At 42.1% G+C, this 25361-nt stretch overlaps 1 protein-coding gene across 3 annotated transcripts in view; it reads left to right on the plus strand.

Moving 5' to 3' along the window:
- mctp1a (multiple C2 domains, transmembrane 1a) overlaps nucleotides 1-25361 on the plus strand; it is a 109285-nt gene that overhangs the window by 22620 nt on the left and 61304 nt on the right. For 2 of the 3 annotated variants that reach the window (XM_076154186.1, XM_076154187.1), the window contains exons 1-4: nucleotides 14191-14301; nucleotides 22747-22889; nucleotides 23046-23125; nucleotides 24083-24194. In XM_076154186.1, coding sequence (XP_076010301.1) covers nucleotides 14241-14301; nucleotides 22747-22889; nucleotides 23046-23125; nucleotides 24083-24194 — 396 coding nt within the window. In that variant the 5' untranslated portion in view covers nucleotides 14191-14240. Of the gene's footprint in view, nucleotides 1-14180; nucleotides 14302-22746; nucleotides 22890-23045; nucleotides 23126-24082; nucleotides 24195-25361 lie in introns of those variants that run through there. The other variant, XM_076154185.1, reaches the window with a different exon arrangement.

The raw sequence follows: 25361 nt of genomic DNA on the forward strand, positions 1-25361 counted from the left end.
AGTGTCGTGAACTAAGGAGGGGCTGGAGGAGGATTGTTTAGGGATGAGGCCATTGAGAGAGATTGTGAGAAAGGAGAAAGACAGTATTACGTTTATTACATATACTCACTGCTTACTTGGGTGGATGCTCCTTTAATTTGATTTTAAGTATTACTGTCAGTTTGTACTTTCTGCAGTGCATGAGTTTGCGGTGCAGGAGTTTGGCAAAAAGAAATACAGTGTTTGGCCGGTGAGGCTGGTGGTAGATTATACAGTTACACACTTGATAGGTTTGTGATTCAGCCGTGGCTCGACTTGAAGAAAGCCAGCATGCTTCACTGGCTTCTATTTCATCAAAACAAAACACATTTGAGTTCTCAAATTGCTTTGAAATAGATCCTCTTAACCAAAGTGCTCTTCATACTCTTGCTTCATCTTTAGTGTCCAATCAAGTGTTACAATCATCAGTGCATCGAGGGGATGAAGATGGTGATTACATGTCTGAAGCTGCGCCCACCTTCCTTTGGTATGCATATAGAGCTGCGTGGGGACGATAATGCAGGTGTATGTTGCATCTGAGCTTCCTGCCACCGAGTTGTTCAGTCTGTGTTCTCTCTACAGTGGCAGAAAGCAATGAATTCCTCATTTGTAACATCTCCCAGGCTTGACGCAGATTTTGTTACTGTTTCCCTTTGGCACTTCAACGGTATCAACCCTTCATTACATTGACAAGATCTGCTGCTACTGCTCAGTCTTCCCATTTTAGTGAAGATTGTGGTGTTAAGGGCACAATCTCTTATCCGTCTGCCAATTTGTCAGCGATCGTTGACAGAGCTACCAGAGTCTCGGCTCTGCAGCTGCACATTGATGGCGCTACCTGGCTCACAGACTATTGAGAGAAAACCGAGAGCCATTAGATTCAATATTGAAAATGTAGGCATTATATTGGAGACTTAATTTTCACCAAAATGATTTTTCAGTGACTGAAACTCCAGCCATGAAACCATACAGTATTTGCTCAATTTGCCTTAAATGAAAGAGTGATGCAAGTCCACTTGGCCAGTCTGTGCGTTTACAAGCACTTTAAAACTTTATGATCATCATTATACTGCAATGTAGCTACTACATTTTTTTTTTTTACTTTGTTTATACACCTTAATGTGCAATTAAAACTGGCACAAATCAAAGTATCACTGCTCTGAGTAACAGATGCAGTTTATGCAGTGGTACATCGATTTATTTTGGTGCGTAAACATTTTACAGTTTGCCTCCTCCATGTGCATTTACTCAGCGGGCAGACTCACGTCACACTGTGATTATGCAACACATCCTTTTTTACTGGTGGACTCCTATTGGACTCCTCTGCTTGTATAAGTCTTAGATAAATAATCTGAGTATATTTCAGTCAAAAGACAACATATATGTGTATCACTAGAGTAGAGGGAGCTGTTCAAACCACATGTATACAGACGGAGACGATCAATACTGACGAGGCGCCGTGCCTTTCACACACATGCCAATATAGTGATGTGGACGCAATGGAAAGGAAACAATACAGAAAGAGGAGCTAGTAAGGGATCATGTTGCTCTGCGCTTTGAGGGAGTGGGGGGAGTCTATGGGGAAATTGAAATGTCTGCATGTCAGACCTGTCTGATGAAACTCCTGGCTTATTGATGAAAAGAGTGAGTCACACATGTATATGTCTGCAGGCGTAGGTTTTGAGGAAAATGAGGAAAAATGCAAAGAGCAAGCACAGGCCGCACACAGGACTGGAGAAGACACAAGAGTGATATAACTCAATCAATGTGCTTTACAGTATAGAGTAGTAAAATTTGAAATGGTCCACAAAGTGACTAAGGTACCCTGTAGTGTATTTAAAATGGGAGGATAAGTGGCTTTTTATTTCTGTGACTTCAGAGTTGCAAAACAATGTTTATTGTGGCTATTAAGTCAGCAAATGTTTCTGTTATTTACCTAGAATGAGTAGAAAACATTGGATGGAGAGTAGCGAGCTGCAGCTGCAAAAATAAAAACAGTTGTGATGTTACAGACAGTCACACTCCGTTACACATTATAAATGATATTGTACACGTCGACGGATGGGATAGAGCGCCATTAAAACTCCACTCATGAATAACTTTACCATCACAAAGCTGGGATCAACATTGTTATTGCCCATCACCTGCTGAGGCATCGAGCTACCATGAAACGCAGCGCGACAGTGATTAATCACACATCAGCAGCGATATGACACGTGCCACACACTAGACTGATCGACGTCTCTGAGGACTATAAATGACAAGACAGCAGTTTAAATAATTGATTGATTATATTAGTGACTTCCATCCATCAATTTTCTACACTTGCTATTCCTGTGACTAACCAAGTATAAAAGCCAACATCTGCTTTTTTTCTAGCTTCCATTCATTCTAAGTTGAACACATTTATCTGTTGCTAAGACAAGATGATATTGGAAGTGAATTTGGAGTTGTTATAACTACTCAATAATTAAAGTAGCGTGTAGCTGCGTGCCCAGTTGCAGATGCTCGTCTGCTTGAGCTGTGGTTGAAGGATGAAAGTTGATGATGTTTCAAAGTGTAAAGAGGCATTGATTAACATAAACGCCCGAGCGGCATGTTCGATCCCGTTCAGTGTCGGTGTGATCTCAGGCCGTCACCGACTTGTTTACGCTTGGTTGACAGGATGGGTTGTCAGCAGGCCGAACACCTTGCGTGTGTGCCATGTCAGCGACACTCGATGCTCTCGGCACAACTACATCACCAAACCAAACATGAGGGGAACAGCCTGCTGATGCTCTGCAATCTGCCAGTGCACTGTGTTGTTGTGTAAGACGTTTCCTGTTTATCGGACTGCACTGAGTGTCCATGTGTCTGCCTGCCAATCCAAAAATCTACTTATCCATCTTTTCTACCTGTCTATCCACCTGTCTCCTCGCTCGACTCCGTCTCCACGCTATTGCACCTCCTCTGTCGAGCTCTCTCCCCGAGCAGCTCTTTGACAGGCTGAAACTGTTTCTCTTTCACGCTGCCATTCTGTCTCTCTCTTGAATGGCCTCTCCCCACTCCCCCTGCTCTTCTTTCACCCCCTCCCCACCTCCTCACCTTCCCTCCCTTTTTCTCTCAGTGGAAGTTCCTTCTCTCCATTATTTATGGAGAGGCGTCGTGGTTGTGTAGCTGTCAGATGCAGCCGACAGGAGAGCTGTGTCCCTCACATTAACTATCCCATATACTGTATGTTCTGAAAGCCTGCATGTCATTTCCAGTTCAGTTTTTCCTCCAGTGCTATAAACTCACATCTGCACACTCAGAAGCAGTCTGGTGTGCTGCTGTCCCATCCTTGGCTTGTCAAGCTTCACCTTAACAGAAACTGACATCAAAATTGACACACATCATCACTTTGTGACCCCTGCTTATACTAACCCTAAAAGGTGCCTGCAGATGCTCTGTGAAGGGAAGTTTCATTTTGCTGTATTTGCACAAATGTGACCACTGGAGTATTTTTGCAGTTTGTGCTTTACAGTAAAACAATGAAGTATGTACCCAACTCACAGTCGGGTTTTTTTTGCTCTAAGAATGCACACAGAGTTCCTTTTTGTTTTTTTTGTGAAGAGTTCCCCTGCCTTTCTGTGTGTGTGTGTGTGTGTGTGTGTGTGTGTGTGTGTGTGTGTGTGTGTGTGTGTGTGTGTGTGTGTGTGTGTGTGTGTGTGTGTGTGTGTGTGTGTGTGTGTCTGTGTGTCTGTGTGTGTGTGTGTGTGTGTGTGTGTGAGACGACGTATCTGACAGACTGATTTCAAAGCTACACAGGAGCTCAAATTTCTTTGCCTCTCTGTGCACACCGTCTGTACACATGAAAAGAGTCAGACAGCTCAGTGCTCATCTTTTCCTCAAATTTTTGCAGCTTTTTATGGAAATCCTTGCACCTAATGAACTGCTTGTACCTTACTTGTTAATAGAAAATCCCAATTCAGACATGTCAAAATGCAGAAAATGCTTGTGTCAGATAGTGCCTGATTAATTTTCACCTCCTCACCGTCCCTCGCAAAACTGACAACTTACCAGGGATTGCATGAGGAAGTAATTTAACACACACAGACACAAGTCAAACACACACACACAAATCTATCTCATTAAAGGACTTCTATGGGGAAAGACCTCCTCTGGGCTTCTCCTTTGCGATTTAGCCTTTATCAGCTCACTATCCATCTCACCATACACCAAACTGGGCCAAGCCATGCAAACACGGCCCTGGCATCTGGTGCAACTGGGAGGGAGCCCCTCCCACCCTTCACCCCCCTGACGCAGCTGGCAGCAAGGATACAAAACTGGGTTACTATCCTGGCTAGCCATCCCCTCCCCCTCATTTGTATGGAGAGGGATCTGGATTAGTTGGACACAGAGGGCAGTTAGGGTGAAATTAAGAATGATGATGATGATGCCATGTTCTATTTCCATGGAGCAGTCGAGCGCATCGTGCGTCTTGAGTAAAGAACAATGAACTGCTTTAAGGGAGTGAAGACTGTGTGTGAACATGCAAGAAAACACAGCCACTAATGCAGGTGTGCCTCTGACACAGAGGCACACTCACACTGACGGGTCACTCGTATCGTTCCACTTTGCGGTGTTGGCATTATGTGTATGTCTCCGATCTGAATGATTTCCACAGAGTCACTGCCTCCTGTCCTTTCATAAACCTCATATGTGACTCAGTGCCTATGCTTATGAATGCAAATGCATGAAACTAATATGAAGTAAGGTGCTGCAGGAACACATATAGATCTACTTGCAGAGTTTGGTTGTACGTAAACAGAAGTAATTGTGGCTTAAGGCAAAGGAAATTTCCTTGTTTTCCTCTCTGAGCGGTAGCTCCAGCTTGTGTTTGCCCTTTAAGCTTGAGGATATCCGCACCTGCCTACTCCACCCACTCTGTATGATGTCAATACAGACAGGTGGAGACAGGTCAGCTTGTAGGGCCCGCTTCTTTCCTCAGCTGATCCTCTATTTGTCTATGGGCCAACCAACATACATGCACTGTAGCATCAACATACCTAAACAAACATGTTTGCAGACAAACACAGCAGACGGTAGGAAAGGCAGTGCTGTCAGTGTTGTTCTTTTCATTAGGGGTGTCATGACGTTAATCAGGGCAGGCAGGGGAAGACATCTTGTCCTTCGTAATCACAACCTCGATTGAAAATCAGGCAATTTAGTTCTCATCAGTGGCCATCTTGCAGTTACCCTTCGGACTTGTTCAGTCATTCATGTATTCTCCTGCTCTCATCGCTCGTTGGGCTGTGCATACAAAAGCTCACCTAGGCTAGATTTATGCTTGCTGCTTGATCCTCTAATGATATCTGCAGGATGATAAAGGATTGATGTGTGTCAGTTTAATGACAATTCCAGAAGACCCATTATTTAATCAAGAGCCCCATGGGTGTTCATTCATCTCATTAGATGTGTTTCCCACATATCACTCATATACAGTAGATAAAGAGTTATTGATTGCGGTCATGGATACAAGGTAATGACTGCAAGAGAGACTGCAGGGCCGTGTGCCGTACCACTTTGAAAGAGGAATAGTGTTCTGCTTTTCACAGGTCACTATGCACATTACTGAGAAAGGGCGACCTAATTAACAACATGCTGCAAAACAATGTGTTTTACTATTTGTGTTAGAGCACAATGACATGGCAGCTTGTATGCCTGAAACTGCAACTGACTAATACTAACTCCTTTTATTTAAATGTACCTGATTCAAGATGCTGATATGCATTTCTGTTCTGCCTTGTTCATTTTTTTCATAATCATCATCTTGGATTCAGCTCATTGGTGCGATCTATTGGGCTGATCTGCAAGGCAAACTTGAATTTACTTGTAGGTGCTTACCTCTGAATCAAGTTATTGTGTGGTAATAAATCATTTAACAGCAAATCTCTGTCCAATTAAAAGACAGCCCAGTCTAAAGCTTTTTCTGGAATTTGAATTATATATAGTATAGTCTGTCTCCTTGTCTACTCCAGATTTTCCCCTTTCCCTTTTACTTTTCAACTTCATTCATCCATTTTCCTTCTTTACATTGAATAAGACAGTAGCTTACAGGACGAATGTTGTGTTCAAATGTGCTACCAAATCTCCCACTTGCCTTGCCGCAGTCGCCGTGTTTGCTTTCATAGAATGTGACAGGTCAGAATGCTATAATGGATTTGATTGGCTGTTTGAACCGTTACCTGCATGTAAATGGCAAAGCCAGCCGTCATGTTTTATTTGCTTATAAAAGGCTCAATTATGTTCTTTCATTGGGAGGTGGGAACACGTGTTTTTGTCTGTAGCCTGTCTTTGTACAATGTTGTTTATTTGTTCTGTAGATTTAAGACATGCCCTACCTGGCACGTTTAAAGCCCAGTCCTAATGTATGGGTATTATACTGAAGTTCAAGTTTAATTTCAAATCTATAAATAAACACATCTGCAGCCAGACAGTAAGAACAACAGTAAGATCATCAAAAAGACTCAAGCTCTCCTCAGTCAGAGGTAAAGATACAGGTCAAAGTCAAATAAGAATACACAGTCAACAAATCAAAATGTCAGAAATAACTGAAATGTGTTCTCGCTGTTTCCTGTTAACCGTATTGATAGCCACAGAAACAAAGGAGACTTTATACCATTTACTCCTGCTACCGGGCACCCAGAAGGCAGGAGCCCAGTCTCCTCCTGCAGGCGCTGATCAGAACAATGTCATCCTAAGGACCTGCTTATTATAGTTGTCCACGAGCTGGCCTTGCTTGCCACTTAAATCAGGCTTCCTGTTCTCGCAGGACAGATAAAGATTTCCATATCGGGCTACAATGAAGGAATTTAAATTAAATTCAATAAAACTTCTGAAAAATGTGATCAATTCAGCACAGACATTAAGAGTTTTTTCTCAGAAATGAAAAGACACTGTTGCACTATACTGAAATTATACAACATATACAGCAGTCTATATACTACTGTATATGTATATACACACACACACACACACACACACACACATACACAGTGTGTATGTATGTGTATATATATATACAGTATGTGTGTGTATATATATATGTATATGTGTATATATGTACAGTATATGTGTGTATTCAGTATATAACTATAACATTTGTTTATGGTTCATTTATTTTTAAACTGGTAGGAAGCATATTTGACTGTTGAGCGAGATTAGAATCAACAGCATTGAAACAGTGCCACTCTCCCACTGTTTTGTTCTGGATTTCTCTTTTGCAATCACCAACGATTGGTAGAATGAAACCTCACCGTCATCTTCCAGCATTAGGGTCCAAAATCGCAGTGAGACATATAAATACATTTGAATAATATGGGCTGTCAGCAATGCAGCCACCTGAATACATTGCAGGGTTTTTGTCCTGAAGACAGACTGAATATTTTGAGTTCTGGTACTTATTTTGTCATCATTGTCTCTGAGCTGGATGTGACACATCTGTGGGATATTATAACTGCTCTGTGAAGGGACTCTATGTCTCAGTCTGAGAACAGATTTATTATATATGTGATGGTGCTGGTGAGGACGTTTGACCTTTATACAGGACGCAGCAAACTGTTATTAAGGACAGAAAGAGATCAAGTGATCTCATTATATAGCCTAGTGGCTTCCCTGGCACTGGGCACTGTGTTCTGTCACATTACATATTATCTGGCTTCACACTCTCACTAGAGGCCCAGTAATTGCGCTGATGATTGTCCTTTTTAAGAGAGTGCCTGATTTGGCTGGGAAGGTTTATTAGGTTGCATTTTTCAAGTTTACGTTGACAGAAATCTGTGCATATATTTACTGTATTTGTCTCCATACAGTATTAATGTATCAGTTTGTATCATATTGGCAAATCCAAATCCAAATCCACACATGGCGGTGGTTGCGTGTGTGTGTGTGATTGTTATAGCATGATGTGCTCTGAGTTACAGCAGAGAGTGTGGAAGTGAATGAAGGAGCTCAAGAAAGAGAGAGGTGATGATGATGATGCGAAGAGGCAGCACAGGATGATGGTGATTCACTTGTCATTGGTGAAGTCACGACTTCAATAACTCGCTGACAATGACTTTTACTATCTGAGTAAAGCTGCTGAATGGAAATGCGGCTCAGTCAGCAGTGTGTGGGTTTCAGTGTGTCTTCAATTCAGCTGCTGATGTCAGAATTCTATTGAAATGATAGATGACTAATGGAACTCTATTTGATTTGTAGGTTATTTAATGTCAAGAGATGAATGAGGACATTGCCTTTCTTAAGATGAATTCTGTCTACATTTTTAGTATGGCTTTTTAGTTAACTTTCAACAAATCCCATGACAATCTCATGACTGAAATGATTTCTCCCTATAAAAGTGCTTCCAAGCTTCCGTTCAGCCTGCATGCATTCCATAGTTTCAGCCATTTTCAACAACTTGTAGTGAATATTAAAGTTGAATAACTCATAAAAGATGAGATTGAAATAAAATCTAAAATGATTTATCAGCCAATAGGTGTTTATCTTCCTCTGTCTTGGCACAGATGGCTTGTTGTATAGAGGCAGCATGTACTCTATAGTCTTTAAGTTGGCAGCCAACAAAGTTAAGATTAAAAATGAAAACTATAGATTCTAATTCAAGTATATATTAACTTGCAAATATAAACTAAATGATATTACATTTGCATTTGAAAATGCAGCATACTGTATCCGGAATACAATATCTGCATTACAGACTGATATTGTATTGACTTTAAAACCTCCCAATACAGTATATAAATATGAAACATTGTGTCTAACTTTCTCGCTACACACTTTGACTGGAGGTTGGAAGTACTTTTTTGGTATGTACCCAAGACACTCCAGAGGCATTTTACGACTATTGAACCTTCATTGGTTTCTTCGCTACATTGTAAGACTCTGGAGACCAGTCAGTGCTTCACAAAGAACCGACTCCACAATAATGGAGCTTCCGTTTCGGAGAAGCGTGCCAGAGGGGTCGATCACAGAGGCTTTGAAGGGGATGGTTCCTGCTCTGAAACCACCTCTGTGTGAATCTCATTTCTTTTTCACGATCATCCACCCACATGTACTGTACATATGTCCTATGATAAACAAGGAGCCTTTATACTGGAAGCCTTCTCTCTGTTTGTGTGTACATGTTACTGGTACCACAACTGAAGAAGCAGCAAACCAAATTGGCCCATGGTGAGTTGGTATTTATAGTGTTGGAGATATTTTTCTTTTAATCGCTATGAAGGCACTATGATTAATCATGGTTCATGGTGGTGTAACCTATTTAGGCCCTGGATTTTAAATCCACGTGTACATAAACATGTTTGACTGTATCTGTGTAGGTGGGTTATTATACAGTATGTGTACCCTGCTGTGACTGCATGCCTTTATCTTGAAAACCCTGATGCTGATCATATATAGATCATCTGTGTATGTTTGTGAAAGATATATGTCTTAACCCAGAAATAACCAAATGTTTCATCTTTAGTACTTCTGTGGTGACGTACCAACACTCATCATCACGTATAGCCCTGCACATCTACTGTATGTCTAATAGGTTCTAAGCTTCATGGAGCCGATTTCACACAGATCAGATTAAAACAGACAATATTGTTGTATTGTATGGTGTTACGACACTAGTGTCAAGGGGAGAGGTTACATAAACGCTGACCTTTCGTGGGTTGAAAAGTAATTTATTGTTACAAAAGGAAATTCACAAATAAGGAGTCCTTAATACAAACCAAACGCTATCTGTCCCTCTGCCGTCGTGGCCATGTGGCTCTCTCTCTCTCTCTCTCTCTCTCTCTGTCTCTGTCTCTCTCTCTCTCTCTCTCTGTCTCTCTCTCTCTCTCTCTGGCTGTGTGTTACACAAGGAGCGTTGTCATATCATCATAGTTAATGTGCAAAGGAAGAACAGACTGTTGCAATGCAGGGAACAGAGGTGCAGCCTGGAAATTACCTGCCACCACATTGAGAAATGAGTTACCAACTCCACACACTCCCCAGAGCTAAATACAGGCTTCCTTTTCAGTGAAGAAGATCGCTGTCATAACATATAATCCTGGTGGGAAGTCCTGTCATCACAACAAAGATTTTGCAGATGATAAAGCAAATATTTTTTAAGGAAAATGTTTTCTAGTGAACTTGGAAATTGGTGGGAAGCAGTGAGTCACAGTGAAGGGCAGATGTACTCGGATGGATTTATCATTCAGTACGTAAATAGCTAGGTAGGTAAAGTCTAGATCATTGATCATTTGTAATATAAATACAAAATGGTAGCTGACTCACAAGCTCAGGGTCAGCAACAGGCTCACAAGCTGAATGAAGGGATGCGTGTAGTCGGCGTGATTAAAAATGGTCTACAGGTGTGTGTGATCCTGGCGACAGAGAAACTGATAGTGTGGTGTGCAGCGTGGAGGGAGTAACAAACAGATCAGTCTTTTTCCAGATTACACATCCATCACCCCCTGACATCCTTCACCATTCACCACAGACTTCTTTTCATTGAGACTTGGTTTGTGTCGTGAATCCAGAGGTTTAGAAGTAAAAAGGCAGGAGATCAGGTTCTCTTCAAAACAAACAGGTTGGCAGGATCGTGGATTCGGTTTCGCTTTGATCAACACAGTCGTCAGTGTAACGCGATCGTGCCATTAAAATTCATTAGCTCTGAATACTCTACGGAATTTATTGCCTTACTTGCTGCACTTGTAAATCTTATACTCTTAGTTACATATGCTGCATCTATATGAACTTCAATTAATGATGTGGAGTCTGTGGCGTGTCTGTGGCGATGGGTCTGTTTGCCAAAGTGTTTTTGTTGTATTCATCTCATGACCGCAAGTTGACCTAAAGGTAGGAGCAGTATGTTTAAATAATCTACTCACCTCTCATGCCCTCCCAGTTGTATAGTGACCAGATGAAAAGCATTGTGTCTGTCTGGGGTGCGTGGTGTGGAATATCTTATTGAATATTTACTCTCATCTGCTTAGAGAAGCACAATACATCACCTGTGTAATTTATTCATGAAGGATCAGCTCGCCTCTGTCATTCGTTGGCAATAACTTCTTTGCATTCAGAAACACAAACAATTAACAACAAACATGCGTAGAACGAGATGATGTAGGACGCAACCTTGTCATTACTAGTTGGATTAGGATGTTGAACCTTATGAGTTTATCCCATTCATGTAGTACTTAGTTAATGGAAAAAGGATATTGGTATTGATTGGCATTCGCTTGTGCTCAGCTGGGACGTCTGAAGGGTTTGGAGAGAAACGCTGAGAGCTTGAATCCAAATACACTGAGCACTTTTCCAAACAGTTCCCCAGGGATTATATAATGTAAATGCAAGCGCTTTGATAGTTGAATCCCACTGGGTTTGTGCCATATGGAGCCATTATGGAACTCCTTCCTGTATGTACATTATGCTGTTAGATGGACTACACTCGTCTGGCTGAGGCAAGGATGTCAATTCCTGGAAGTCCACTTGCTCTGGCTAATGGTGTTATTTGCATGTATATCATGTCTCTCTAAGTAAATGTATGTGCCTCATATGTATGCACATGCACATACTGCGTGTCGATCCTTTTGGCCTCCCACTGATAAATGCCACAACATTTGCTGCCCTCTAGGACTGGAGAGAGACAGAAAAGTGGGTCATGGTAACTTCTTTGAAAGCAGTACAGAGCAGATGGCGTCAGGTGGATGATAGCCCCTCGCTCGCCCCTCTTTCTCTCCTCTCCTGTTCTCCTTTTGTGTCAGTGTTAATGTGCTGCAGTGTGTGGCGAAGTCTCTCCCACTGATGAGGTCCCCGTGTGCAGCAGTAAAAGCTTTGGTCTGTTGGCTCTCGAAGGACAGGAGAGAGGCACATGCTCTCCATCCAGCATTAATACGGTTCAAAACATTTACAGCAACTAGATCCGGTTGACAACACATTCACTGAACAAAGTGAAGACGCAGGAAGGGCTGGTTCAAGGCCCGGAGGAGTTTGTGTGTGGGTGCCTCTTAGTTTCATTAAAAGTTCTGTTAAAAAAGATAAATCCTTGGTTAAATTAACATCAGTAGTTCTATGCCGTATTTACAAGACTCATTTGCATTTTGATAGAATTTTCATAGTTGCTGCACACTGGTTATCCTTCAAAACCCATGATAATAAAGCCAGAAATGACGTTGAACATTTGTGATCTGACTGCTAGTCTGACTGCCTGTTTGTGTGCTTTTGTGTGTGTGTGTGTGAGTGACGGTTTAACGCTATATATATATATATATATATTTACCACAGAGATTAAAAAGCATGCGTGCAGGGTTCATGACAGTCCTCTGTAGACTAACTGTGTCAATGTTACAATCCCCAAGTGTGGTTACATGATCTTTTTGTGTGTCTGTCCGTCATTGTTGGTTAATTATTTTATAGAGGAAGACAGGCAGCACACACGCGCACCCACACACACTGCTCAATTACAGTGACGTCCATGCAGCGCTCTGACCCCCGGTTTATTTGATCCAATATAAAATCTCTGGTTCCTCACACCAAATTGCTTCAGAAATCTGCCGAGCTCATGCGACTGTTACCTGACAGAGTAGATGGAGTATTTCAGTCTTTCACTTTCACCTAGAAGATTGACTTTATTTTCCTCTTTCCCCCCAGGGCTGTAGGGCTGAAATTGTTTGTTGGTTTACGTTTTCATTGAGATTTCAAAGTTGTAGGCCTCACACTTCAGTGCATTTTTGACAAAGCCGCTGCTGTTCTGAATATAAAACAGCTCTGTGTGTTCTGCACTACAAATCACCATTTGTGGATGAATGAGCTGTTATTTCCTGTGAGGATTCAAAGTAGCTGGTGACCTCATGCCAACTGGCTTTACCTATGTTATCCAGATGTTTTCTTTATCCCACAAGAGATACAGAATGCAAAAATATGGCATACCCTTTCAATATCCTGTATTAACGGTTGGTTGGAAACTTTCTAATTACCAAATTCCCAAATCTCCCCGAAGATCTTTGACTTTTTTAAGGTCATGCATCTGTACAAAAGCAGAGAAGTCATTAAAGTCTATTTATTCTCTCACACACACAGGAAACCCTATGATTATCTCATTAGGAAGTGATACATAAGTGTGAAGCTAAATGATGGTGTTAATATGGAGTCTCCTCATGTGTCATTTTTCCCCTTCCTTCCATTTGCAGCATTTCCATGTTTGTAGCTGTTTTTAGATCTCTCCTGCTGTGGTAACTGCTCTTATGCAAAGCTCAGTAGTCTTGGTAGCCTCCCAGTGGCCCGCTGCCGTCTTTCACAGATATTCTTGGCCACATCTCAGAGTACGACAACGGCGGAATCATGACAGGAGAGCCCACGCATGGGTTGATAAGCGTGGAGAAGAAAGCGAGAGCTGGGGAGCAGGATGGGCATCATATGAAGGAGAGATGGAGCTCTTAGTGGATTTTAAAGCATTCATAGCCTGGTTAATGGTGTGGTTTGCTAAGAGGCTTCTAGCTCCAGGAGGAACCTGAGTCTGACCCAGTGGGATATTCTGATGGAGTGCAGCACTGACATCAGGGTCACATGCTGAGCTGCAGAGATGACCCCCAGCAGAGACCATCTATAGACATTACATGCCATCACCCTACACATGCAACGTTCACAGTATAAAACACTAAAACATTAATATTATTTTTTGTGAGTCGTAAATACTTTTGTTTACACCTTGAGTCCATTTTTATTCTTGTTATATTTTCATAAGCACAATCTTATTGAGAGATCACTGAGTGTTATTGCAAAATAAACATTGCACATCAATCATGGAGACAAACAATTGAAAAAGATTAATGCCAACATCATTCAGTTCCTGTTTTTAGCAATATTATCAGTTTTCAGATAAACATCCAATTTTGGAGCAGATCTTCATATGCACTTGTGAATATCAAATATGCAGTAGTATTCACTCATGCTGAGCCATTTACTGATTCCTTTAAATAGTTAAGTGGTTTATACTGTCTGATGGTTTGTATGTCGACGTCGTGTGTAGTTATTTATCTACTTATCTCCTCACTCTCATGGTGTTATTACCCGTACAGCATAATGTGGCATCTACAGCATCGTTTTCTCTTCCTCTACATAAAATACATGGGGTTACCATGGCAACTTATGTCATTTCTTCCTTCCCACAGGGCATCAACATAGTGGGGCCCAGTAATGCAGAGCCGCCGCCGCGACCTGCTACTCCAGCCATGTACCAGCTGGACATCATCCTAAAGAAAGGGAACAACCTGGCCATCCGAGATCGGACAGGTAGGAGCGGAGTGTATGTCGTCACGGTAACATTATTTGGCGTCATGTGGAATGACAAAGTTTAGTTTAGTTTTTCCTCTCTCTGGTTTTGTCTCACTTGATGGCATTCTAATGTTGTTACCCAGGGAGTTGTTATGATTCTTTTTGCCTGTGTAATATCTTTGCAGCAGGCAACACCGCTCTTGTCACCTTCAGTACTTATTGTCACATTTCACTCTCTTGCTCTCTCTTTTATCGCTCATCCCATGTAGGGCTTCATTAAAACCCATCATCCTTGCAGTTCACTCAATTTTCTATGTGTGATGCAAAATGGAATTACCGGGAAATATGCCCCACATTGCCTGTGCCCCTAAGCATGAAAACGATTCGCTTTACCTTACAAGAGGGCAGAATTTTGGAATGATGATGATACCGGAATAATTATGTGGTTAAGTTTTGCTTGATGACTCAATCATGCTGTAAGCGTTTGATCTTACAACCCAGAGAGAGAGAGAGAGAGAGAGAGAGAGAGAGAGAGAGAGAGAGAGAGAGAGAGAGAGAGAGAGAGAGAGAGAGAGAGAGAGAGAGAGAGAGAGAGAGAGAGAGAGAGAGAGAGAGAGAGAGAGAGAGAGAGAGAGAGAGAGAGAGAGAGAGAGAGAGAGAGAGAGAGAGAGAGAGAGAGAGAGAGAGAGAGAGAGAGAGAGAGAGAGAGAGAGAGAGAGAGAGGGGCGCGCGCTTGAGTAAGAGTCATTGCGCTAGCTGAACCATGGCTGCTATATTTGGTGCTGTGCATTACAATTTTCCCCTACGTACGCCCTTCTGCTACACAGGATGAGGTCTTCCCCAGAGTTGGAGTGTAATTGTGACTCAACATGCAGGACAGATGTCCAGTGGGGAAGCCTGCAATCTGTGTAACTCAAAGCTATTTTTTGTCTGGCGCGTGGAAGAGCCCGGCCAACCATAACAGGCAAGAACTGAGACATTCTCATAAACCCTCCTCTCACGGATAGTTTGGGATAGTGATGGATTCCATGGGCTTATTACCGGTTGTAGCGGGTACCATAATGACAAATGCATCATACTGTCCTGCTCTTCCCCATACTCTTTGCCCGACTACCTGTCTGGATAATGAGCAGCGAGGTGCAGAGCTCAGCCGTCCTGGGCAAGACGCCTCATTAGGGAGAGTGAGAGAGAGAAAGACGGACAGACATCAGACATGATTCATGAACATTCCATTCAGTCCATTTGAGTCTCCTTATGGAATTCTTGAAATGCAGACATAGTTGCACTCACAGCGTTTAACGCAGCTTCTTGGACTGTAGACAGAGAAGAATCATCTTGTTGTGATGACATGAAGAGGTTTCCGGGGCTTTTCCATTAACTAATAAGTGTGGGCTTCCTTAGCGAGGTATGCCGATTGGCGAAAAACTGGCCTGTCAGGTACAGTAGAAGTATTTTGCTGGGAGGAACAACTGAGTCCAGTCCTGTATTGATTCACTAAAAGCCTTGACATTAATTATTGATGTCTTGCAGACTTTTCAGTTTTTTCAGCAAGTCAGTTTTGAGCCACCATCTTTTCAGAGATTCATGAGTAAGAACATTCAGTCAGCCTGCTTCACATTCAGACAGGCAGACTAATGGCATGATTATTTTTCTAAGATGGTATAGGATGGTATCGGAATGCTAACTCAGTAGCCTGAACAGTGACTTTTTTTTAATCCTCATTAATGACATTGATTACATTTCTGCTTGTTAAATCCTTGTCCTCCCCTTCAGCATTATGTCGGTCCTTTCTCCTTTGATCACTCATTAAACATTCAGCTATTCAGTGGACCAAGTACACTCGCAGATGATCTGACTCTCAGACAATACACCTACATTTGTGTGTGTGTGTAACTTCTTGTCGGCTTCTTCTTCAATATGTGACAACAGGGACGCGATGTCTCTTGTCTGCCACAGTCCTCTCTGATTCTCCCTTTGTCTGGATATCCAGCTCTGCAGGTTGGTTGTTATCTGTAAGAACTGTCACAGTGCAGAGGTCTGGAGGAACGACTGTCCTTTATCCACAGAAGACAAGGCATGGTTCCCTAATTGGAGTAAAGGAAGCATCACTCGTGTCAACTGACATCGTTTAGGATCTACTTGCTGAAACCAAAGTAACTTGTTCATGTTTCCACCAGTCCAGCCTGTAATCTGTTGACAGCATGGACAGGCAGTGATATTAAAAATACTATTTCAATTGTGGATCAATCAAGCAGTGTGACTTAAAGCACAAATTGAATCTGTAAAAATAACTCTGAATTCCCGGACGTATGACGTGTCCTGCATGTCCCTGGTGTCCTCACCCTGTCTTTGCTGTCATACTTGAGGAGCCTCCAAATTGGGCAAGCGATACAGAGGTGGCGTGACCCCAGTTGGAAATGCACTGACCTGTTTCTCCACCTCTTATTCCCTTTAGCCTTGGTGTGACAAGGTGAAGCTTTGACTGTAGTCCCGTAACTGACACACTGTCCTCTGTTCCCGCCTCCTGATGTCTTGTGTTTGTGTGTAACAGAATGGGAGACTTATTTTTGACTAGAACTTTTGGTAATGCTGAGCAACATTGCCATGTTAAAAGACGCTCATCCCTAAATGACTTACAGTGCAGCTTCTGACTTTATGGTTTCATTTTCAAGACTCCAAAGTCTTTGATGGAATCCAGCGACGATTGACTGTTGCACATTTTAGATGGAGAACATTGAGCCAGCTTGTTTTCCCATCCAGCCAGCATGTGAGAGCCAAACCAGGCGTCATTTGTTGTGACTCAAATGGGCCAAATGGAGGAAATTGCTAGCTGAAATGCAAACTGCTTATGACTAAAAGCAAGAGCTGATGGTCATGTTTATTTTATGAGATGTTTTCTCGACAGTGATGGCTTGAAAATGTAAAGCTGGCCTTCTGGTTGGTTGGCTTGCTTGTTCTGTTCTTGGTGATGGAAACAAGGGCTCCATGCTGAGTGACACCTTTGCTGCATTACCACCCCTGTTAGAATTTAAAATGGCTAAACACAGCACCAGTCATCCGAGCCTCCTGGCTGAAAGTCTGAACAGCCTGTGAGCGACACAGCACACAGCTAAACAAAGGGATTATTTTATTTTGACAGCACAAAGCTAAACAAAGTGATTATTTTGTTTGATTGATTTTTCAGTGCGTATAGCCTCAGTGTTACACTTATTTATACAATGAACTGTGCAGTGACAGTGTATGTATATGAAAATCAACAGACAGAATGACATTTTCTCTAGAGTGGGACAGCGTTATCAATATTTCTCTGTGTTTAGTCTCACAAGGCTTTGATCTGGATGTTGTGCACATATTTGTGTAACCCTCACCGTTCCATAAAATAGAATGCATGGCAGTTTCATTTTGACTTGCAGCTCATTTAATATAAAACAATACATTTAGAAACAGAAAAACAGAAACAAAAGTCCAACCGGAGGGCCCTTTGCATTTCTTAGCTGATATTCTCCCCTCTAAGGCTCTGAGTCTTAAGTAGACACATGCAGCACAGCTCCATCACTGTCAGCAGAACGACTCCCACTGCCCCATGAAGGAGCAAAGAGCCCAGGTGCAGAGTGTGACACACTGCATTCGGGTGTGTGACTTCACTCTGATGTGTTTCAGGCATGTTTTCCTGTTTTTGAAACTATGTAGACTACTTCCCTATTTCCCAGTTTATGATCAAAGAATAATCAAATAGTTGATGAACACTCCACACCAGTTTCACAGTGTGAGAGAGGCTTCAAAGATATTTTCATGCAACAGGGTTTATGACTGTTAATGTTGGTTTCAGTGCTGGTCTGGGATAATGATTATCTGGCTATGTAGAAATATTGTGGAGTCTGAAGCTTGTACACATCTCTGCCGAAGAGAAATTCAGCCTTCGGAGTATTTTCTGCAATTTGTGTTTGTGTATTTGTGTATTTGCTTTTTTTTTCTAATGTTCAAGTACCTGTGGGTGTGCACGCGTGTGTTTCCTGCAAGTCAGGCTGCACAGTAATTTAATGTGGAGGTTCAAAGAGCATACTTGGTCATTAGTTCTGATTTCACAAAAAAGCAAGGAAGACCTGCGAGTCTCCCGCTCAGATAATTATCCAGCCTGAGTCTGCCACACAACAGCTTCTTGGAACATGGAAACTGTGTGAGAGTCAAAACCTGCACATCTCCCTTTGTCTTCTTCAGTGCTTTCTCACCTCTTGTATTATCCTCCCACACACTGCTCTGTTGTTGGCATTTATCTTTATCCCGCACATTAGCCTCAGCTGTGTTAAGCAGAATCTCTAACTGTGACGGCTTGTATGTTAACTGTGTTGCATAGAAAAAAACAACCTCAAAGCCAAAGCATATGGGTGTGTAATTGTAATGAGACAGGCAACTCCACTCATCTGCCATCCTCCAGTGATGGATTTCCTTGCCTTTGCAGCCTTATCCAATACATCCTTTTGAACAGATTGCATTCTGGGTAATGGGAAACCCAGAGCTGGAACCATACGTCAGTCCTGCCACTGCACATTGGACATTAACCCATTTACACGTACATACATACACACATACACACACACACACACACACACACACATACACTCCCTGCTCTATCTGGGTGTGAGGGTTTCAGCTGAAGCATGCTGGAAGGCTTTATGGCTCGACCATGGGAAGCTTTACTGCCTTATTCTGCTCTCTGGCTCTCGCACCTCATGTTCAGCATCAGTGCGCCTCCACCTTGGTGTGGTTCTCAATAAAAGCTTCATGACAGGAAATGTGCTGGCAGACTCTGAATGAGCCCTCCTGAGCTGTATATCAGCAAAGCCCTGAGACAGGAACGGCTGTGAATGTATGGTTTATACCGACCTTAAAGCGACGATCCTGAACTTTCCTTTAACTTCATAGTTTTCTCTGTTTTCACACACACCTCCGTATAGGATTTTTCATAAATTGTGGCAGGCCGGATTGCCTGGGAACATTTTGCTCACGTCTGTATGGTTTAGATCTATTTATTTATATTTAGACTTGGTTTGTTTTCGGATGGAATCATGGGAGTAGATAAGTGCTGTTATTCCTCCCTACTACCTTTTAGATGTCACTATTGAGACAATACAATTATCACTTCCACTTCCTTTAAGAATCAGAATCGTTTTTATTGCCAAGAAGTTTTCACTTACAAGGAATTTGCTTTGGTGTTTGAGAAAGATAAATCACTTTTATTTTACAGTACTATATGGAATAAACATAAGCGGGAGCGGTCGGCCACAGTCTTGTGCGACCGCCCCAGGGTTCAGGTGGCGTACCAGTCCTGGACCATCTCTGCACACCGAATTATACGCAGATTGGTGATGGAGGAGGTGAGGATGGACTCATTGATGGCAAAGTAGAAGTGCACCATCATTGTCTTTATGCAGGTTGAACTTATTTAGCTGCCGCAGGAAGAACATCCTCTGTTGTTTTATTATCCTTCGAAATGTTTTATTACCTCTTATCATTGAAATTCCCCTTTGAGTGGATAACTGGCAGTTAGGAGGATTGATACAGTGCTGATATCACGGTGACATCATACATTATTGAATCCCTAATGCTATCAGCAGGTTGGTCGTCATCCATATTCATAGCGTTACCAACAAGTCTCAGATGTGTAAAGGCTTTTACCACTGTGCAAATTCTAGCTTGTCCCTGATTAGTGAGATGCTGCGTGCGTTGATCTGCCTCTTGTTCCATTTATTCAACAGCATCTTGCAACCTTTTGAATTAGTATTGTGAAAAAGACGTGTAATTAATTTGAAAAGGAGCGAGTGATGAGGCAACTTTGACTCTTCTTCTGTGACTATGGAGCGCTGTGTGAGTTGATCTTTTTGTTCTCACTGGGTGCAATGCTTATTTTTAGTCCTCAGTGGAAATGTAATTACCTGCTCATATTTTATCAATTAATAATTCAGGGCCGTCTTCCAGGCCCACACTGACACAGAGAGCTATTGATCATGAATGTGAAACGAGTATGCACATATTCATAATGGGAATGGAGATGCTGAGTAATTGATGGTTTTCCACATTAGTTTAAAGTCATGCGAGAGAGCTTTTATGTTTTCTAATCACAGTTCACTAACATACACGTCTCATTAACTCAGAGTCCTGCTGCTTTATCTGCTGCTTTATCTTTGGAAATCCCTCTGAATACATCATCCTCATAGTGTTTTCGATGCAAAAGTGTCCTCCCTCGAGTATACAGGCCCCACGCTGTCCTCGCTCCTACCATCTCACAAACGCAGGAGTGAAGGCTGCCGTTTCTCCATCGTGACATCATTGGACTGACCACGGGCACAATGTTCTTCACCTTTACTCCAGTGGGTTCTTCAATGTAGCTGTGAGATGACTAACCAAGCAATACTCTCACGCATGCCCCTGAACCATTGGACTCAGGATTAGAATTTATTGGGAAGCATTAGATGTGACGGACTGTTATGAATTTTCTACCAGCCTCTGTAATGGCTGATGTAAAGTTTCAGCTGCAGGCTCTGAATGGTCCTGGATTCTTATTAGCTCTAATTGGACTTTATTAGGACTTACCACACATTTTACACACACCCCTTTCCCCAAGATACTCAGTAAAAGCCAGAACACTTGACCCACCACCTGCCTTACAAAGACTTCAGCTCACAGACAAGATGCAGAGATGAAACCTGCACTGATTCCACTAATCTTTGAGCATGACGCGTTGCATAATTGGAGAGACCGTGACCACAGGAAACACATGTGGAGGAGCAAATCATGTTTACATGCCTGATGTCAAGTTATCGTCTCACCCCTGCAAACTGCGGCCTCAAATGCCAGCTACAGTTGAATGATGAGGACAAAAGCTGCTCTGCCATTGATTGTGGCTTCAAACAAGCTATTGTGGCATCAGTAAACTTTGGTCAAAGTGAGCAGTATTTTTACGCCTGTGGCCCCTTTGGTATTCAGCGGGGATAAATCTCTAGGTGGATTACGTTTTCAACCGCCTGCCAGGAAGACAGAGAGCAGATCTCAAAAACGAGTCTAAGGGGCTTTTAGCTGAGCCTCTGCGTCACACCCAAGACTATTTTACCTGCTGAGTGTGCCTCTGGGTGCTCTCACAAACCCATTTATCCCTGTGCCTGGATACTCTTTTGGTGTTTTGTGGTTGATTTAACAGCATCGGGCAAGATAAATGGATTAATTCCCTCATGTAAGCCACTGAATGTTGGGCTGTTTGGGTGAATATCCCTCTGTGTCCCATGTCACTTTTAACACTTTCCTACCGCATGCACCTACAACTTTGTTGGTCAGACTCTCCTCCTGTGAAACCCTCCAGGGAACACCAGTCCATCAAAACTACTGCCTCAACTCCAGATAGCTTTAGGGCTCTACATCAACCATCATGCTTCTAATTCCTGTTGAGTGCCTGCTGACATACACTCCCACCTGCACTTATGTGTAACATACAATCACTTTCCTTCTTTATTGACTTCCCTAACTGTAGGAAGTCCTTTTAAAGAAGATGATGCAAGGTAGTTGTAGAAAGCACCTCTGTGATCTCCATCTGTGACCAGGCCTCCCTCATATTCAGCCGCAAACCACCTGCAACCCCATTTCATTCCTTTAGGCCTGTTTGTTTATGGCTCCATAAAGCTGCCACCCCGGGATGTAGACGCTCAGAGCTAGCGATGTGCGTCTGTGGTATATCGACCCATAGGGACTTGGCAACAGAGAGAGCGAAGGAGATCGGTGACTAATGCATCTTTGGTGGAGCACTTCACATTGGCACATGATTATATACAATACAATAAGATAGTCTCTCTCCTACTGTCTGTCTGTCTGTCATGTCTTCTCGTGTCTTTTTAAAGCATGGCTCTGATACTTCTACGTCACTCCGACTCTGCCATGCTTGTTAACTCTATCTATTATTTAATTTTAAAAGCATTTTACATCTGGTCTGTCTTAGTTTTATTTTCCTGTTTGTTTGATTGATTGCTCTGATATGTGGGAAACATCATGGTAGAATAAGGTAGCAACAGAATCAATATGGATCAGTTTCTATTTATAGGGTAACAAACGAGACTTCAGTAATACAAAGTTACATTTTCCTTCTTCATTGTGAATATATCTGTACTTGTTATAACTGTCAACCTTTGAGCATGAACATGTACCTGTGAACCTGCAAGCCCAATACATCTTTAGGTCTCTTTATCATCTCTATCTTTCCTCTTTCTATTTGTACTTTCAGTAAAAATTGTTTGATCCCCGAAATCATCTGCACAGTTTAATACAATGCAATCTAACACCACCATCTAATGGTTAAGTGCTGGTACTGTATGAGATGGGATATTTGAGGACCATCTTCCAACATTTAGTACTCCACAGGGCCTTCAAAGTACACGTATGTCTTACACTCATGTCTTGTGTGTGTATTTTCTTCTGCAGGGACTAGTGACCCATATGTCAAGTTTAAGATTGCGGGGAAGGAGGTTTTCAGGAGTAAGACGATCCATAAGAACCTCAACCCTGTGTGGGATGAGAGAGTCAGCCTTCTGGTGGAAACCCTGAGGGAGCCGCTGTATGTCAAGGTAGAGAAAATGTGCATTTAAGCTACACTCAGCATCAAATGTCTGTTCTTTTTTAGTATAAATTGCCAGAAGGTCATAGTAGAAATCGTTCTCTTAAGTTTCTGCAGTGTTGTGTTAAGGAGCCTCCCATTGACAGTTGCTGTGATGTTTCTACAGGTTTTTGACTATGACTTTGGGCTTCAGGATGACTTCATGGGCTCGGCTTATCTCTACCTGGAGTCACTGGAACACCAGAGGTCTCTGTCTCTTTCTATTCCCCTCCTTCCATTCTCTTTTTTCCCTTCATACCTCCCTTATCTCCTTTTCCTGATCTGTTTGCTTGTCGGTCTGCTCTCTGAGTTCAGAAGTACTGAATAATCCTTGACTGACAGCCTTTTGATTTGTTTGTCCTCAACAAATGCGGTGTGTTGCCTCCCTCTAGTGGTCTTACTTAGTAAGTCACCTTTATGTGAAGCACAACAGTGCAATGGGAGATTATGCAGAGGAATGGCTTCACACAAATACGAATTGTGCTATAAAAGTGTGATTTTGCAACAGTGGAAGTGTTTTTAAAATTGTAATTACTTCATTTCAAACCATCTCATCTAAAGTAAATATGACAGTGGTGGATGTGATAATTAAATTCAGTTCTTGCCCTTCAGAAATCTGTGAAATATTTATGCATTGGCCACGTTTCCACTTTTTAAGTTTATAAAACATTCTGAGTGAGCTGTCCTTTACCAGAAGTCAAGTCATCTGTTCACCGGAACATGAGAAGGTTAGGTAGATGATATGAAATAAGAGGGCAATTGGAAAAGATGGAGGTGTGGCCGAGAAGATGGGAAGCAGTAGAAGAAGCTGTGTTGGTCAGCTAGCAAAGATGGTGGTGAATCAAGAAGAGACAAGTGCAGATGTGTATGTTGATGAAGATGGAGAACCAAGAAAAATGCAAGAAAAAGGAGATGACATTCCAGGAGGGTTAGGCAAAATCTCTCAATTTTTATAGAAATATGTAAATTCAGCTCACCTTTACTTCTACTTTAATTGTTATGTTATTTAATTGTTATCTTTAGCTGTTAATACTGTCCATGTATTGTTTTGTTTGGATCAGCTGGTTTAGCTCCCAAAATAGATTTCACAATCCAGTTTTGCAATCCAGGACCCCCCCCCATTAGAACACTGTCCTAAATGCCTTTTACTTTGCGTCTCTATAGGATGCTGGATGTAACTCTAGACCTGAAGGACCCGCAGTACCCTGAAAACTACCTGGGCACTCTGGAACTGGCGGTCACACTGTCACCCAAGGAAGGAGACATAAAGGATGCTGTAAGGAAATTCAATGTCTCAGTTACATCACTCACTCATCTTTGTCTGTCGCTCGTCCTGCACAGGTTACATGTTCCCTCTCTTGTGGGTGACATTCCTCCCACTTGTCCTGATTTACACCATTGACAACACAGAACAGTTGAGATAAAGAACAATATAATGAAACCCAATACAGAGATCTTAGGTAAAGAATTAGGTGCAGCACAGTTGATTTTTGAGGAAGGAACAAACAATATGACCTGCTTTTTTAGGATTTACAGTAATTTAGATTGTGTGTAAGTCATTTGTAGCTACTATAAGTGAAAGTGCAAAGACGTGAGTGTGTTGAAGAAGTTTAGTATCTGTGTCACCATGCAGCAGGATCTCAGGTAGGTAGTCTTGGACTGGAATATGCTGGCTTCAACCACACTCGGTTACTGGAAACTTTTCAGCTCAGCAAATACATATGCGTAAACACAAGTGTAATTAACATGTTCGGGTGAAAAAGTGAAGTTCCGTGTTCAAAGAGCAGAGCGTTCTCCCTCCTAATTACGTTGGCTCGCTCCTCCGCCGCCGTGTTCCGTGTTTGAGAGTTGCATTTATTTCTGTTCAATTATTTGTTTGGATAATTGGACTCCCGCACGCTCTATCCGGAACGAGCCAGAGTCATGGGGGAAATATTTTATTCCTTTTGATCTGATGTCTTAATTCAGCTGCTTATTTAGTGCCGTAGTTCAGAGAGTCCACATTTGACAGAACAAATAAATCCTATTTAGGTTAAGCATCATTTTGGAGCTCTCCCACTGTGAAGAAAATGAGTACAAGGTTAGGTGCGCTCCAGATGATGCTCTCTACTGCCATCTACTGGTATTGCAGGTGAAATGAAGAATGCAAAAGTTGAATGTTCTCTTAAGTTACCCGACGACTACTCAATATAGAACTCTTACATGTACATCTGTCAGGGTTCTTGTGTATAAAATTAGATTTTTGATTTTTTTTTATATTTGAGACACTGATTTGGTCATATAAAGCTTAAAGTTTAAGAAATACTAACCACATACTTTTGGAGAGCGACGAAGGCTCCAACACTGTGCCTTTAATAGGTCTTTTGTTTGGATGTCTCTGTCTTATTGGTCATCTTTATAGGTGTGTCTCAGATATAAAAACAGTTGTTACATTCAAAACAAC

The sequence above is a fragment of the Genypterus blacodes genome, unplaced genomic scaffold (genome assembly GCF_046128005.1).
Source record: "Genypterus blacodes isolate CSIRO-AG114 ecotype Tasmania unplaced genomic scaffold, CSIRO-AGI_Gbla_v1 ptg000061l_1, whole genome shotgun sequence".
Classification (NCBI taxonomy): domain Eukaryota; kingdom Metazoa; phylum Chordata; class Actinopteri; order Ophidiiformes; family Ophidiidae; genus Genypterus; species Genypterus blacodes.